Source organism: Fusarium flagelliforme (genome assembly GCF_020744385.1).
Source record: "Fusarium flagelliforme strain FIESC 12 MPI-CAGE-AA-0113 chromosome Unknown B0J16scaffold_4, whole genome shotgun sequence".
Lineage (NCBI taxonomy): Eukaryota > Fungi > Ascomycota > Sordariomycetes > Hypocreales > Nectriaceae > Fusarium > Fusarium flagelliforme.
This window is the reverse complement of record NW_025763506.1, coordinates 3,433,576-3,450,292: the sequence shown is the minus strand read 5'-3', so window position 1 is coordinate 3,450,292 and position 16,717 is coordinate 3,433,576. Positions and strand designations below refer to the sequence as shown.

The 16,717-nt window shown below is 49.0% G+C and overlaps 4 protein-coding genes across 4 annotated transcripts; 2 read left to right on the top strand and 2 right to left on the bottom strand.

Annotated features, from left to right (window-relative positions):
- The first annotated feature begins 280 nt into the window (after positions 1-280).
- B0J16DRAFT_287510 (Palmitoyltransferase ERF2) lies at positions 281-3,267 on the top strand. The gene is made up of 2 exons (XM_046124134.1): positions 281-1,977; positions 2,034-3,267. The coding sequence occupies exons 1-2, from the start codon at positions 721-723 to the stop codon at positions 2,817-2,819; spliced, it is 2,043 nt and encodes a 680-aa protein (XP_045983341.1). The 5' UTR covers positions 281-720; the 3' UTR covers positions 2,820-3,267.
- Positions 3,268-3,470: 203 nt separating this feature from the next.
- On the top strand, positions 3,471-7,291 carry B0J16DRAFT_362954 (P-loop containing nucleoside triphosphate hydrolase protein). The gene is made up of 2 exons (XM_046129836.1): positions 3,471-6,270; positions 6,320-7,291. The coding sequence occupies exons 1-2, from the start codon at positions 3,677-3,679 to the stop codon at positions 7,035-7,037; spliced, it is 3,312 nt and encodes a 1,103-aa protein (XP_045983340.1). The 5' UTR covers positions 3,471-3,676; the 3' UTR covers positions 7,038-7,291.
- Positions 7,292-7,500: 209 nt separating this feature from the next.
- B0J16DRAFT_305233 (glycosyl transferase family group 2-domain-containing protein) lies at positions 7,501-10,703 on the bottom strand. The gene is made up of 3 exons (XM_046124742.1): positions 10,105-10,703; positions 8,004-10,052; positions 7,501-7,946 (listed from the first exon to the last, which is right to left on the bottom strand). The coding sequence occupies exons 1-3, from the start codon at positions 10,510-10,512 to the stop codon at positions 7,758-7,760; spliced, it is 2,646 nt and encodes an 881-aa protein (XP_045983339.1). The 5' UTR covers positions 10,513-10,703; the 3' UTR covers positions 7,501-7,757.
- Positions 10,704-13,998: 3,295 nt separating this feature from the next.
- B0J16DRAFT_320475 (concanavalin A-like lectin/glucanase domain-containing protein) lies at positions 13,999-15,497 on the bottom strand (the record flags this gene model as incomplete). Its single annotated transcript, XM_046125573.1, has 2 exons — positions 13,999-14,941; positions 14,998-15,497. The coding sequence occupies 2 exons, from the start codon at positions 15,495-15,497 to the stop codon at positions 13,999-14,001; spliced, it is 1,443 nt and encodes a 480-aa protein (XP_045983338.1).
- Between the last annotated feature and the right edge of the window lie 1,220 nt (positions 15,498-16,717).

Below are 16,717 nucleotides of genomic sequence, written 5' to 3'. Positions count from 1 at the left end.
CGTGATCAGTTATCGTATTGCATTGAGTTATCACGTCCAGTCCAGTCTATACTCTGTCCCTACAGCACCGCCGCTAGCAGGGGCTTCAGTGACCTGAGGACTGAGGACAGCCCCTGGCCCCTTACTGGGGCCCGAGAGCAGCCTAGCTGATAGTGTTCGCAGCGGGATCGTCCAATTAACTAACGAAGCTCGACCAAGGTTTCTGAGGCTGCCCAGCCCGGCTTGCAAAAAGAAACCAAGACCCAGGTCCAAGCCCAAGGCGGAAGTAGGTGGGAAAAAGGAACAAGCATACACCTCCTCTTCTCATTCATCACCTTTTTTCTTTCGTTGCTGGTCGCCCTTTTACGTTCTCTTTACCGGGTTAACTCTCGACTTGTGCGCTCCCTACCTATCTTATTTCAACTTGTTGCGACTGTTTCTCCTAATTCCAATTTTCTTGCGACTCCGATACGCTCCTACCAGCCCCTGTCCATCCCTTTGGTTCCTTTTTACTGTACAGTACTGCGTAACGCGAACGACTGCCGAACGTGCCGACTCGACATTTGGATACACCCTTTTGACATCATTCATTGGCGAAGGCGACCGTCGGAGGACGAATTTGAATGACATACTGAACTCGTGGCCGACGCCCATCTGTTTCCTTCACCCCAGAATAATTGTAGTCAAGTCACTTGAAAGTGCACGAGCAGCACACGGACGACACACTTGCCGACAAACGCTATGGCCGCGAAACCAGACGACGATGGCTTCCTGGCACCACATGCTTCCCGATCCGATGCACCGAGACCACCAAGCATCATCTCTTCCCGAATGACGGACATCGCGAGCGAAGATGGCGACGAACCAGAGGTACAAAAGAACAGACTGAGTATTCCTCAAAGTGCGGACATGGGCTCGCGACCCGACACCGCCCGGACGGGAGCATCTTCCAGAGGCCCATGGCAGAGTCAGTCATTGCGAAATAAAACATACCTCGCTGGTGTTCAGGCCAAGAGGGGTAGCGTTGAGAGTTCAACGGCTGGATCGACCAGTCAGCCACCAAGCTTGTCGAGCAGAAGCCATGTCCCATCACTGCAGTCGCACGCCTTCTTCCGCCCCATGAGCTCGCAAAAATTACAGGCGCAAAGAGGAGGATCTCATCGACCATCCACAATGAGCCAGATGTCACCCGCTTCACCTACGTCGCCAACATCTCCAGTATCCCCGACATCGCCTAGATCCGACGAGCCTGGTGAGGCTAGTGGTAGCCAAACGCGGCAGAGTATTATATCAAACCCGATTGCGCAGTTGCAGCGCCAAATGAGTAATGATGAAAACATGCGATCACCACCATCCCGAGGTACCGAGATGACCGAGCAAGAAACATTGGACAGAATAACGGCGAATACAAGTCCAAGCCATGGCCATTATCCCGCGGGTAGTTTGACAGATAGTGTCCGCCCTCTCCAAGGTAAATCTTCAGATATGGGCCACTTTCAACACAACATCATCGTGGACAAAAGCTATAAAGATCTCTCAAACCTACCTAGTCCTATCAAGTCGCCGCGTTCATTTCGCTCAAGCTTTCTTATGCCGGGTCGAAGTAACGATGGGCAACTGAGTCAGAACCGCAGTACTGAAGGAGCCGAGAAACTTTCCTCAGCCGCCTCTTCACCTCAGTTCAGGTCTGTCGACTCTCGAAATGGGCAACACCCACGTGTTCCTCATAAACCCAGTCAGAAATCTGACCTTGGACGTGTCCATCAGTATTTTGATGGAAACACGGTGTTTTGCTTAGGTGGCCGTTGGCAAAACACCCGAGGAAGACCTGTCAATATTGCGACTGGCATTTTTGTTGTCATTCCCTGTGCTTTGTTCTTCGGCTTCGAGGCTCCGTGGTTGTGGAATAATGTGTCGCCTGCAATACCTATTGTGTTTGCATACCTTGCATATATATGCTTCTCTTCTTTCATTCACGCCTCAGTAACAGATCCAGGTGTAAGTCGATACCCCTATCCGACATAGACAGTCACAACTTGGCTAACCGGTCTCAGATTCTACCACGAAATCTGCACCAGTTCCCACCTGTAGATGACAACGACGACCCTCTCCAACTCAGTCCCCCTACAACAGATTGGGCGCTGATAAAATCCGCCGAATCGACGACTGCCGCCATGGAAGTTCCGGTTAAGCACTGTAGAACATGCAACATTTGGCGGCCACCGCGAGCACACCACTGTCGCCTATGCGACAACTGCGTCGAGACCCACGATCATCACTGTGTCTGGCTCAATAACTGTGTCGGAAAACGCAACTACCGATATTTCTTTACCTTTGTTACGTCTGCGACTATACTCGCCGCTTATTTAATAGCCACGTCCCTTACACAGATTCTTCTCTACAAAAACCGCCAAGGTATTTCGTTCGGACAAGCCGTTGACCATTTCCGAGTTCCTTTTGCCTTGGTTTTCCTTGGATTTATTACCTTTCTTTATCCGGCTGCTTTGATGGGTTATCACATTTTCCTCATGGCACGGGGTGAAACAACAAGAGAGTACATGAACTCGCACAAATTCGCCAAGAAGGAGCGTTTCCGGGCTTTCTCCCAAGCAAGCATTTTCAAAAACTTTATTGTTGTTCTTTGCCGCCCACGACAACCCACCTACTATCAGTTCAAGGCCCATTACCATGAAGGCGACCAGCGTTTGGGCATTCGGAGGGATAAGCGGCCAAGATCAAGCTCACAGGGATTGGAAATGCACAATGTTAACCCTGGGGGACCCGGCTTTCAAGGCCCGGTCTCGTTGAGAAACGAAACTCCCGTTAATCGTGATGCCTAATATTGAGATTCGCCCTTGCATCGCGTCACATCATATCGCATTGTATTTTATTTTTGGACGGCGCAACTTCTGGGAAGTATTCATCATCTGGGGCGGTGAAGATGATATGACGATGTCTGTTTCTTTTCTTCCTTATTATACCCTATCCCTGTTAACTAGTTGACTACACTACACTCATGTATTCTCTTTCCTTCTCCTTTCCCCCCTTTTAGTTAGAAAAGACACTGGAAAAGCTGGCATTGCCAGCAAAGGCAGGTGTTGAATGGTCGGGTAGTAAATGAGTGGGATGAACAGTCTTAGTCTTGGCTCTGGTGTAGGTACGTCCAAGGTTCTACCCAGATTTTTACAGTACAGTACAGTACAAGTTACCTGCCTCACGTTAAGAATTATATTAAGTTACTTTGTGTCGCATATCTTTTCCACAAATAGAGTGACCGCCAAACCTCGGTGATACAAACTAGGAAATCACATTTTTTTTAGTTGCTTTCTGGTTGGTGATGATCTTCGAGAGTCCACTTAAACTGTCCCCAGTTGCACGTGGAAATAAGGGAAAGGCGGAGTGCCCGATCCGTGCAGGCGATAACGCATTGATAAGAAAAATTTCAAAATTTAGTGCGCCCAACCTTAGAAAGTAAGGTAGTCTTGTTCTACCTAACATCGTAAGCAGCGCTTTTTCCACGCTCGCTATCTTTTTTTTTCCCTCAAGGGCCTCGTTGGTTTTTGTTATTTTTCTTTCCTTTTACTGCTGTCCTCGACTGGCACAGAATTTAATACCTACGGAGGCCCGTTTTAACGTCTGTTGTATTGATTAATTTGTTTGTTTGCTCAAGGTATTACAACAAAGAAACGTCGATACGATGCCTCATCCTGTTACGCCGCCGTCCGGCGACGCCCCGCCCCCGCCATCTCAAGAAACCATCAACGACCTCCTCAACACTATCTTCACTGCAAAGACCTCTGCCTCGTCGATCGATGCTTGCTACGGCCTTTGCGAGATTCTTCTTTCTTCTGTCGGCGTCGCTGGCTTGAACGACTACGGCGTCGTTGCTGAGGTCAAGAAGGCTGCTGCTGATAAGAAGTCTGGTCTCCGCCGCGAGTCCAGCCAGAACCTTCTCGGTGCTATTTTTGAGCGCTTCCTCCCCCGACAGCCTGTCAGCGAGGTAGTTCTCCTCCTTCAAGACGGTGGCCTTGTCGGCGTTGCCCTCGACGCTCTCTCTGATAAGGGCGCCGTTGTCCGTGATGCTGCCCAATACGGCCTCGATGCGGCCTTTGGCATTCTTAGCCCTGAGGCCCTCGTTGCTGGCCTCCTTCCCGCCCTTACTGAGTATTTGAACAGGAAGACCGGAAAATGGCAGGGAGCTGTCGGTGCCTACAAGTTGTTGCAGAAGATGGCCGACAAGGCCCAGGTCTCTCTTGGAGGAACCAAGGAGGAGGCCCTTGAGAAGGACCTTCTCCGTGAGTCTCTTGGTGCCAAGCTCGCTGGCCTGATCCCCATTGTTGAGGGTGGTATGCATGACTTGAAGTCTGAGGTCGAGAAGCAGGCTGTCACAACGATGAACTCGCTCACTACTCTTCTCTCTAACGATGATGTCGCCCCTCGTATCCCTCTTCTCGTCGATACTATGCAGCACCCTTCGTCTCAAACTCTCCAAAAGGCTATTCATGCACTGTCCCAGACTACTTTCGTCGCCATTGTTACATCGCCAGTCCTGGCTCTCCTGACACCTTTCCTGGAGCGATCTCTCAACAGTCCCACCACCGCTCAGGAGGTTTTGCGACAGACTGTTGTCATTGTTGAAAACTTGACCAAGCTGGTCCACGACCCCATCGAGGCCCGAACATTCTTGCCCAAGCTGATCCCCGGTGTCAAGAGCGTTTGCGACCGAGCCTCTCTTCCCGAGGTCCGTGAGATTGCTGAGCGTGCCCTCGCCACCATGGAGCAGGCCATGGGCGACGATAAGGATGTCGTTGCCCGTACATCTGGCGAGGATGTCGCCAAGATTCTTGATGAGCAGATCAAGGCCCACGGTGGCCTTGCTGGCCAGCAGGACCTTTTCAAGCAGGCCCGCCCCTACATTTCTGACATGGTTTCTATCGATGTCAACTACCGCTTCGTCAACCGTATCTCTGGGCGTATTGCCCCTTACCTTACTAGCTTCATGAAGGATGCCGAGGCCCCTCAGAAGATTGCCGATGCTATTCAGAAGCACTACGTCGAAGAGGATGAGCGCCGTTACGGTGTTCCCGAGAAGGAAGACGACGGCGAGGTTGAGATTGTCAACGCTGACTTTTCTCTCGCTTACGGTGGCATGCTCCTTCTTTCACACACCAACCTGCGACTTCTTAAGGGTCACCGATATGGTCTTTGTGGCCGAAACGGTGCTGGAAAATCAACCCTCATGCGAAGTATTGCTAACGGCAAGCTTGAGGGCTTCCCCCCTCAAGATGTTCTCCGTACTTGCTACGTCGAACACAACCAGGGCGAGGATGCTGACATCAGCATTCTTGAGTTCGTTGCCAAGGACCCCGAAATTGCTACTCAGGGCCGTGAGCGTATCTCCGAGGTTCTGGCTGAGTTTGGTTTCACTGCTGGTCCTGAGGGTCGACAGTCTGAGAGAGTCGGATCTTTGTCTGGAGGTTGGAAGATGAAGTTGGCTTTGGCCCGTGCTATGTTGCAGCGCGCTGATGTCCTTCTCCTGGACGAACCTACTAACCATCTTGATGTTGCCAACATCGCGTGGCTCGAGAACTACCTCAAGTCTCACCCTGATATCACCAGTCTGATTGTTTCTCACGACTCCGGCTTTTTGGACAATGTCACTACCGACATCTACCACTACGAGCCCAACAAGAAGCTGGCTTGCTACAAGGGTAACCTGGCCAACTTTGTCAAGATTAAGCCCGAAGCCAAGAGTTATTACACTCTCTCCGCCTCTACCGTCCAGTTCAAGTTCCCTCCTCCCGGTATCTTGACTGGTGTTAAGTCTCAGACTCGCGCTATCATCCGCATGTCTAACGTTTCATACGCCTACCCCAACGCACCAAAGCCCTCTCTGCAGGAGGTCTCTTGTCAGCTGACACTTTCTTCTCGTGTTGCTATCATTGGCCCCAACGGTGCTGGAAAGTCGACCCTCATCAAGCTCCTTACTGGCGAGACCATTCCTTCCACTGGAAAGGTTGAGAAGCACCCTAACCTCCGTATTGGTTACATCAAGCAGCACGCTCTGGAGCACGTTGAGATGCACTTGGAGAAGACCCCCAACCAGTACCTTCAATGGCGTTACCAGCACGGTGATGATCGAGAGGTTCACATGAAGCAGACTCGTGTCCTGTCAGAGGCCGACCGTGCCCAGATGGACAAATGGGTTGATTTGAAGGATGGAAAGTCTGCTCGTCAAATTGAGTCTCTGGTCGGTCGCCAGAAGTACAAGAAGACCTTCCAATACGAAGTGTAAGTTTTCTGCCGTTTGAGACCAAATTGCAATACTAACTCATAATAGTAAATGGCGTGGCCTTCTGCCTAAGAACAACTCCATGATTTCTCGTGAAACTCTTACCGAGCTTGGTTTCGATAAACTCGTTCAGGAGTTCGATGACCACGAAGCTTCTCGAGAGGGTCTCGGTTACCGCGAGCTTCAGCCCAAGGTTATCTCTAAGCACTTCGAGGATCTTGGTCTTGACCCTGAGATCGCCAACCACAACGAGATTGGCTCTCTTTCCGGTGGACAGAAGGTCAAGGTTGTCATTGCCGGAGCCATGTGGAACAACCCCCATCTTCTTGTGCTCGACGAGCCTACTAACTTCTTGGACCGAGACTCCCTCGGTGGTCTTGCTGTTGCCATCCGTGACTTCAAGGGTGGTGTTATCCTGATTTCTCACAACGAAGAGTTTGTTGGTGCCCTGTGTTCTGAGCAGTGGCACGTTAATGATGGCCGGGTTGCCTTGAAGGGCAACGCTGCTATCAGCCTCGACCGTTTTGAGGATAGCCGCCCAAGCAGCGGCGTCAACAGCACTGCAGCCAGCTCCGTCGTGAGCAGCGCTGTCAACAGTGGTGTTGAGGACAACGGGGATATGAAGTTCAGGGCCAGAAAGAAGAAGAAGATGACCAAGAAGGAGCTCAAGGAGCGTGAAGTCCGTCGCCGGCTTCGCCACATTGAGTGGCTCAACAGCCCCAAGGGCACTCCCCACCCTCCTGACACTGACGACGAGGACAACTAAACCAAGAAAAGTTTATTGCATTTTTTTTTGTTTTGTATGCGTCTTTTGTTGTGCGAGATCTGCAGACATGAACGAGTTTCTGCGTTGGACGGCATATGACGGATGCTTTAGAAGAGTATGAAAAGCGAAGCATGAATGATGCCGTATCATGCATATGAAGAATGATTTTTACTCCTTTAGATAGAATTGATAGGATGGTATAGAGGCGTTGGTTTGGGATAGACGACTTTGAATCACATCAAACTTTCTACTGATTTTCTCTGTTATGCTGTGACACGATTATCATCCAACGAACATGCCAGTTTTATCATTTTGCCCACGTCTAGAGACGCAATATTTTTTTCTTCCTCTTTTTTACATGCCCTTTGAGGATGACAGTCATTGTAACCGTGTCGTTCTGCCTCTTAAACCGTTGGAATTTACAGCAACCGTTTTTAAGTATGCTGAAGCACGCATGTTCGTCCTACAACTGATACCCCGAAAAATGTAGCGGCATTGGGACAACATTGCAGCAACACAAGGGAGCGGTGACAGGATATACCATGCAGCTCACGAGGAACAGAAAAGAATTATTGGCTATTGATTCTGAACAAATTTCAAAATACAAGAATTGTAACGAATGCTATCTTAAGTACATTGTTTCCCTACTTTAGACCGACACAAAAGCAACATGGACAAGACAAGAGGAAATGTGCTTTTAGGATGATACATGAGCCATAATTACCAAGAGAAGGTCATCAGGGCAGGGTTCAGGGCCAGAGGCAACAGAAGGTGACTTCCGGCTACAGTGGCCATGGGGAGAATCGCAACAAAGTCATTGATGCGCCAGTCGTGAGGAACAAAGTCCGCAGTAGCCATGATAATGAGACCGATGATGGCCAGTAGAGACAGAGTCATAGAGACGCGGAACTATTATAATATGTTAGTGAATGATCAACGTTACCCTACTAGGCATAGAAAACTTACCTTCTTCAAAACCTTGGGAACCTCAATGAAGAAGTTGGAGAATTCGGCTTCCTTGGAGGTGGAGCCCCAACTCATATCAATCTCAAACATATGCGCCAGCAAGGCTTGACTGACATGAAGAGAAAGACCTCCGAGGAAAAGAGCCAGCATCAAAGTCCATTTGAAATTCTCGTAGATAGCATAGCCTAAGCTACGCTCACCAGAACGGTATCGCATAACGGCAAGTGCAACATTGCCGAGGCCGTTGAAGACAAGGATGATGGAAAACCATACCTGCCAGGAGTCAAGATAGTATTTGTCAAGATATCCGTTGAACCAGCCCATCAGGAAGTAATTGGCAGTAGTCATGATCCAGGCAGCGCCAATAGCATAGTAGGTGCCAATGTAAGAAATGACAGTGATTTTGGAAGTAAAACGAATGTTGGAAAAGCAGAAACGACGGAAAAGAGGAGTGAAAGGACCACGCCACAACCATGTGCGAATGGGGTTAAACAGTAATTCATTGCATCCAAAGGCGTACTTCTCCCATCGAGCAAGCTCATCATATACCGTCAGGGAGACACCCTCTTTGAAGCCGTCGCCGGCCCAAGCAGCAAGACGGATGATGTAACCGCTACACTGTAGACGGAGAGACATGTCAAAATCTTCAGAGACGTGGCTCTCAGACCAAAACTTGTCATAGCCGTCTTCATCTTGGTACGCAACTTGTTGGATAGCAGACCAGCGAAGAATGGCATTGTGGCCGACAAATGGGGCAACATCGCCGTTGGAGACAGTGAAACGAATAGCAGTGTAAATGAGATTAGTGAAGAAGGTGATGCCGTTCTCGAAGTAGGTATGCACAACTTGCATGACACCAGAGGAGAACTGCATGATGCCAACTTCGGGTGACTGTTCCATCTCAGAGACGGAGTCGAGAAGACAGTCAGTAGGGACACGCGTATCAGAATCAATGAGGAGAATGTAATCGCCAACGCGAATGTTTCCATCAGCCCAAGCACGGCCGTTCTCTTCAAGAACATCTTTGAGAGCCTGCTCGTAAGCAAGAGCCTCGTCGGACTGGCTCCAATCGGCAGGCCGCTTGATAAGTTGCAGGCGTTCCTCAACTTTGCAGGAGATCATGAGACCAAAGTTCATGTTTGAAGCTTTCTTGAACTTTCCCTTTCGTACGAAACCATCCTCGCCATGCTTGGGTCGTGCAACCCATCCAATACTATTATCGGCGTAGAACTCGATACGGGCATCGCGCTCCTCTTCACTGACAAGCTGGAGACCATCGTCGTTGATGAACATGTTGGCGGAACCGCCCTGAAGTTCGTAGGTTGACATGGCTTGCTTGATGGATTTGACAGTAGGAAGAATAACTGCGTTTAGACCCTCCTTGTACACGGGGCACTGAATAGTGATGTGCGGTAGAGTAGCACCTTGGAGTCTTCTGGGTGGCCGAGCTGAATAAAACTTGGAATTAATGGTCAATTGACGAATAGGACCAAAAATTTGTGCCAAGCAGCCAACAATGACTTGTGCAAAGAAGAGAGAGAAGAACACTTGGATAGGAAAGAGTGCAACAAGGCCAAGGCGCTTGTAATCACCATCAATGGCAATTTCGACAGCGAGCTGTCTCCAGGCGGCACCAAGAGAAGCCATAACAATCAGAAGTGTAAACGAAACGAGAACAGCATTCTGAAGATGAACCGGCCGAGATTCGGGCTTGATTTCACCGCTCTCCTCGTCAATCTCGTAGTCGACTTCGGTAGAAGAGTCTTTCTCATCTTCGTCAATCGCTTGCCCCGAGTTCCATACAAGCTCCATGAGCTCTGATTCGATGATCTTGGCGCGCGCCATCAAGTTCAAGGCATCATCGTCCCAGACAACTAGAAGTCCGTCGGAAGCAATGAAGGCTGCAAACTGGTGCTTGCGAGCTCTGGGCAAGTCATTGACTGTGGGCAAAATCTGCACACGAAGACCATTCATCAATGGCACATCAACTGCATCGGGGGACCATTGAAGGAAGGTCTTGATGACACGGGAGTTTACCGTCATCGCACACTAAATAGTAGGTCAGCATTGTGTTGGTTGGAGCGGGGAAGCGTAAACGTACCTGAACGTTGAGTGCTGTGCATGCAATAGCAAAGGGAGATTGCCCTAGTTGAGGTGGGCAGGCCATGTACTGTCCACGAGACTTGCGTAAAAGAACACCTTCAATTTCGCCAGAGCTGTCACCGACCCAAAGCTGCGAGCATTGCTGTTGATAAAGGTAGTTGACCATGACTTCGTGTTTGATATCGTCAAGTAGTCCATTGGTTCCTGTTGAGGGAGCAATTGAGGGAGGACCCGCGGCGAACTTGGGTAGAGCTGCTGAGTTTAACTCGACAACAGCAGCCGGAGGGATCTTCTCCTCAATGGGAGCATGGAGAGAAACAGAAGCTCGATGGCTAGGCCTTCTAGGAGGAGGTCCTATCGGTGTCTGAGGCGGAATCTCCGCCTTGAAGTAACTACCTATACCCATTGTAAAGAAAAGTGGCTGAGACGAAGACTGAAGCAAAACTTGGGAAGTCGTCGTAAAGGACGGCTATCACTATGTCGTAGTGAATATCAAATGTAGAGATTGTATGATATACGTGAAAAGATCGACAGGCCTCAAATGTTCGCAGTCATGAATGTTCCACAAGAATGATGAGATAAATGATTGAATGAATGACAGGTGGCTGCACCGAGTGAATGAATGAGTGACTGGGTGAAAGAGTGAATTGAGAGAGCGAAGGTTAATAGTGAACGAAGACAAGATATTCAGGAACCAAACCGAACCTCACGAAGTGCAACGACCGGTTCAATTAAACAAATTGACAGAGCCCCATATCACATTCATCAAGAAAACTGGACAGGCATATTAAAGTTTTCTGGCCCTTCAAATAGCGTAGTATGAGGAACCACGCCACTGCAAACGAGGTAGCGAGGCCATGAGGTCGGGCAAAGCGATAGAGGGTTTAGGAAGCGGATCACGGACGGGTAAACAGCCACGACTAGACCATCCAAGCGTTGAAGCCACCATAACCTCGAACACTTCTGAGTGTCAAGCCGTAGCGAACGACGGAGAGAGGGGTGGTCATAACCAAAGCATTGGAGCTCCAATAGAGATCTTAAACAGGATGGAGTGTTATAGGTGTGCCACTGTAAGCACAATAACGTTGACCGATTTACTGGGTTGAGACCCAACAGCTTTGGCAGAAGAGACTGTCCCGAGTGGCTGGAGCCGAGGCAGGTCCAAGTGGACACCAACACAAATACTGTAGTGATAATGATATGGCGGACATGACCACATGGAGTCCGTTCGAGCCAGTCGATGCCAAGCATATCTGTGAGGGTTCTAGCTGAGAGGCAAGTCCGCCGAGATACGAGGAAAACATCGGGTAGTCACTCGTCATCGCGAGGCCGAGTTGGCCATCGGTGTGAACGGAGTGGCAAATGTTGATATTATTGGTCGCACCCACCGAGACTGAGAGGTGCTTAGCACTTTAAAGTAGTGTCTTATCGTGAGAATTGATCGTGATGGAGAAAACCAAGACCTTAGAATAACATCAAGTGACCATAGAATGTAACAAGAAATTGCTGATTTGTAGATCAACATGGAACACACGCTTCGAATCTTGGTCCAGCTCCATGGTTCGTTTCTTGGTGATCTTTGTCTTTCGTATACTGTAAGCGAAGTTGGTGTTGGTTTTGAGATGAAGTCGGAGTGCGGATAAAGCATGCTCACGATCTAGACTATGGCAAGCCAATCAAGTTTCATTATTTCTTGCTTGGCACGCAAAAAGGGAAAGCGGATCACGCCTGCCCCTCCCCTAGTCCCAGTTCCATTGACAGCTTTAAACTTCCGTCAGTGGCGTGTGGCTTATCTGTGACCTCCGGGAAAGGGAAAGCACGACGCAGTAACTTAGACTTTGACCAACAACAGTCAGACGCAGGTAAATGCAGGAACCAAAGTCTGTACCTGCAGCAGGTGCGACCCCTCTATCTCAAGGTGCAGGAACCACTGAACAACTTCATCATGGTACCTAGGTAGGTACCTACCTAGTATGGAAAGTACCTATCAACAACCTCACTTTCTTCTTTTGCTCTTACAATCTTGACCGTGGACCATGGATCATGCTACCCAGTACCTAGGTGCTTACGACTGGAAAAACTATACCCATCATTATTTCGGTCCATCCGTATTTATTGTCATACAGCATTCCTTGCAGACACCTAACTTGGCCATGTCAGAGTCTATCATCAAGTCTTTGACTTCAATGGCTTCTAACTTCGCGCCGTCCCGAGATTGTTTGTATGGCTAAAGGAATGGAGAGCCCATGCCCCGGCCGAGCCGCTCCTCTTACACGCCCAACTTCCATGTGAGCTGAACCATTGGTCAGCTAGCACCATTGTTCCCATCGGGAACGCGGCTAAAGCAAGATCCAAAGTACTGCGGGGACATTTGTTAAGGATCGCTACCAATTACGAGTTACTGTTCCGTTCGACATCATTTTTCTTGGCTGCCGATGTGTTTCGGTCACGTCAAGGGGACATCCACATGGATCTCACCCCACGCCCACGGCTTCCAGGAATCTGGGTAGATCGTGTTTCATATCCTTGACGTTGATCATTTGGGGTCCACGTAGTATGAGACACAGCAGACTCCAGCATCTGGAGTTTGATATCCACATCCTTCATGACCATGTTCACAGACCGGGCGAAAGGCCTAAATATAGATCGTGATACAGCATTCGATACGACATCATGAATCATGCTTTGTCCGCTTAAGATGGATTTCTCGCCGAGTAGGACAGATGTTTGGTGCGAGATCAAGGTTCTGTCATCATGAACTGCCCTTCTCTCCACCTCTTAGCCTCTCTTTTTTGCCTTGAGACAGAAGACCGATGCGCGAGTCACAATAATAAGTTTTTCGCACTTGGTGAAATGCGACAGGTATTTACTTCCGGCTTCTGGGACATGAATAGAAAGCACAAAATCCACGTATCGGTTTATGACCCTGCAACTGACGACCGTTGAACCTTGATGTAAAATGGGCTCAGATGTAGGGCTGTGGAAATTTCTCGTACCTGAAACTGCATGCCTTTCACTTTCCATCGGCGAGCGATGGACTGCGACTCACCTATTGAAGTCTTTCCCTTGCAGATCTTCCCCTGGTACCTTGAACTAACACCAGTGTTGAATACAACGCAGCGGCGTTTGCTCCGGAAGTGGAATAGTTTTTCGATCTGATTTAATCACTCTGGAATGCTCGTCACCGATTTCAAGCACATTGTATCCATTAACTCTTAGATATGGCGCTTCCCTACGATCCTCGAAGTTCGGCGCCTCCGCTCCTCTCTGCTAGAACCATCACGTCCCTAAACCGGGTTCAAGCTCTCGTCTCCATGACAAATGCCAATATTTGTATAGATTTTGAGTTTAGTGACTATTTTTGCTCATAGTTCATATAGTTAGAACGGTCAAAGCTCAGTGGCTCTTGACTCCCGGGCCGGAAGGGACAGGATGATAGTCTTGATACGGTCAACTACTATAGCCACTGGCTCAGCTGCGTTGGAGTATGATGGCAATGTTGAAATTTTGGCTTTCTGGGTCCTATTGTCGTCAGCCACTTTCGTGTAATTATTGTAAGTATGATGCCCAACACAGATTTGTTGGTGTTTGCATAGCCGCCCGAGTGCTGTCGAGATGGGAGAAACATTTTGAGCCGTGTTTCCTCGGCGATGACACTTCATGTGGATATTTTTAACGGCAGTACCTCTAATATGGGTCAAAAAGAACGTGTATATAATTGCGGTTATATTGTAAGTTTGCGCGGTTAATATGCAATATCTAAGCATTCTAATACTAGAACAGCGTCAAGTAGACCAAAGCTGTGACAGAAGTGTTCAGGGAAATTTTCATAGGACCAGTATAATCCAGTGCAACGTAAAAGAAGAAGATCATCAATACATCTCTGCTCCTCTCAAAGATCGACATTTTCGTTGCCGTTGCACTGCTGCATCATAACCACACGGCTGACCTCAACTTGTGGCTGTTTCCAAGTAGGATACCACTGATCTCTGGCATCCCAAAAGTCCTTCTTAGCTGTAGGCGAGGCATCGTACCAGGGTTTGCCCGACTTGCCATCTTGGAACCAACCATTTGTACCGCCCACAGCCAGGTTGATAATGAGATAGAACTCTTGGTCAAAGGGTGCGTTGACATCATCTGAGGCAGCCCAAGGATCGTCGAGCCGAGTGCCGTTCTGGTCTACATCTGGGAAACCGCCTCGTTGGTACATGGGCTTTTTGAAGTTGGTATATGTGACCTGAAGAAGGCGGGTGTTGACGTAGGTGAATAGATATTTTTCAGACCACTCTAAGCCAAACATGTTGAAGCCGGCACTGTATGTTGTGTGAAGAGCCTTTCGCTTGTTGTTGGTCTTCCACCAACCATCGTTGGCGGGGTTTGGTCCCCAGTGCAGGGCCGAGGAAACAATATCGTTTCCACCTTGCTTGTAGGTCCAGTTGTTTCCACGCGACTCAATGATGTCGATTTCACCCGAGCGAGGCCAAGAGCCATACTTGCTTGTCTTTGGAAGCATCCAGATAGCAGGCCAGAGCCAATCGCCTTCGGGGAGCTTGGCGGTGACTTCAACGCGGCCATACTTGATGTTGGCGCCCTTCTTGGTATTGATGCGGCCAGACCTGGCGGGAGGGATCACGGTTTCGTTTCCTCCAGTCAAATTGGTGGCAGCAACACAGTTGGACCAAACTTTGGAAGTACAGGTACCATCTTTGAGAAGATTGATGACATTGTTCTTTTGCATCAACTTTGAATCCTGCAGGGTCGCTTTGATGACAAGTTTACCATCTTCGACGTAGACATTCTCATCGTTGCCGGTAGTTTCCTCGAACTGGCCATTTCTGTGAATATTGGTTAATATTTGCAATGGCAAAGCAGCGCCTGCAACAGAACATACCCGTATCCACCAACTTCGACCTCTTTAGTCCAAATGCTGGGGTTCAAACCCTGACTAAAGTCCTCGTCCATAACTGGACAGTACTTGTTCTTGACCACACTTCTGACGCCATCCCAAACGAGAAAGCCAGATCCAACAAGGCCGAGGAAAATAGCGAGCAAAGGAAGAATGGTAACCCATTTCTCCTTGGAGCTGGTTTTCTCAAGCCATGGTTTCTCGATCTCGCCAGGTTTTACTCTTCTAGAGTGAAAGTATCGGTTTCGCTCATCGATCTGGGTGCCAGATTCGCATTCTGAAGCAGGACTTGAGTACTCAGGGATGCTGAACATGCCTGCATTACCAGCTGAGCCTGAGCTGCGTCCATGGTCGGTACTATGACGATAGCCAGTTGAGGTAGCGTCTACATGGCTACCACCAGAGTCTATGGATTTCCGTGGCATATCGGTTTGGCCGGAGCCGTCATGTCCACCGTAGCTGCTTTTTCGATATGGGTTGCTCATGATAACGAGGGTATCGACTACTTGAATACCTAAAAGAATGAATGGAAACGAGGATTCAAAGTCGGGAAAGCGAAGCGAAATGGGCTGATTTTGTCAAAGGGCAAGAGCATCTTCATAAAGTTCAGCGCCAGGGGCTTCGAGGCGAAGATACTAGACTAAAGTAGTCAGGAACAAAGCTCAGGAATGGACGGCTGATCCAGTACTGTATCGAGCAAAAACCAAGAAGGGTTCTCTCTTGTCAGAGGCTACTGATGAAGATCAAGATGGCATTTTCCGTGACCAGCCAAATCCAAATCGAGAAGTTCGGCGGATGATGAAGGCCAAAGGCGGAAAGACTAAGCCAAGTCAAGTAAGACATGATGGGCATCGTCTTTTATCGCGATACTGATCTGGGTATGGTAATAGAATGCTTCGTTATTTGGGAAAAGAGGCTGACAGTGGCTTTTTGGCAAGACGAGGATTGCCTAGACCGGATGGATTGTGTATAAGTCGTTTAGAAGGGGTGAATACAGTGTTGGTCGTAGAAGCACTGAATTGGATGCGCCTAATTTTGTACTGTACGACAGCATGATACGCACTGTCCGTTCAGGCACTTTAGCTCCATAGGCTACGGTCACTACATTCCATCGTCCTCCACCATCTCCATCACGGTATCATTCTCGCCATCTCGAGGCTTCTCTCAGCTGCTGATGATAAACTTTCCCAGTCAAGCTTTGATGCTCCAACCCAATCCAGTGAATAGCAGCCAAGTTCCAGGAGCCAGTCCCGAACTACTCAAGAGCTAGCCAACATCAAGGTCCAAGTGTCTCCTCTGCCACTTCCAACAACTCGACATAGATGCATGTGGAACATGGCAGCCCCGGATCATCCGCCTCTACCGCCTTCCTACTCACCAAGACTTCAACAACCACGTTTTAGCGGCAATAGAGACATGAGCAGGAACACACTACCCTACCGTGGCTGGATACATAATGGCCACACCCTTCTCGCGCTTGCAGGATCCGGACTTTGTTTCTATTTAACGGTACCCCCATTCAATCAGGGACGGCCAACCAAGTGGATGCCCTCTGTACTTTGACTACAAGAAACCTTCTGCTCCGAGAACAAATAAAGAATGATCTCAACATGAATAGAAGATCATTGCCTGCCAAGAACTACGGCCTGGAAGTGGTACTCTTGGCTCCTTGTGCGAACTCTGTGAAAAGAAACTTCAAGCACAT

What these genes read in the sequence shown, in the direction of transcription:
- B0J16DRAFT_287510 (XM_046124134.1), top strand. Translation starts at nt 721, where the DNA reads ATGGCCGCGAAACCAGACGACGATGGCTTCCTGGCACCACATGCTTCC. An exon ending in CCTCAGTAACAGATCCAGGT is followed by an intron (nt 1,978 to 2,033) that starts GTAAGTCGATAC and finishes AACCGGTCTCAG; the next exon opens with ATTCTACCACGAAATCTGCA.
- B0J16DRAFT_362954 (XM_046129836.1), top strand. Translation starts at nt 3,677, where the DNA reads ATGCCTCATCCTGTTACGCCGCCGTCCGGCGACGCCCCGCCCCCGCCA. An exon ending in AAGACCTTCCAATACGAAGT is followed by an intron (nt 6,271 to 6,319) that starts GTAAGTTTTCTG and finishes AACTCATAATAG; the next exon opens with TAAATGGCGTGGCCTTCTGC.
- B0J16DRAFT_305233 (XM_046124742.1), bottom strand. Translation starts at nt 10,512, where the DNA reads ATGGGTATAGGTAGTTACTTCAAGGCGGAGATTCCGCCTCAGACACCG. An exon ending in GCACAGCACTCAACGTTCAG is followed by an intron (nt 10,053 to 10,104) that starts GTACGTTTACGC and finishes CCTACTATTTAG; the next exon opens with TGTGCGATGACGGTAAACTC. An exon ending in TTCCCAAGGTTTTGAAGAAG is followed by an intron (nt 7,947 to 8,003) that starts GTAAGTTTTCTA and finishes ATATTATAATAG; the next exon opens with TTCCGCGTCTCTATGACTCT.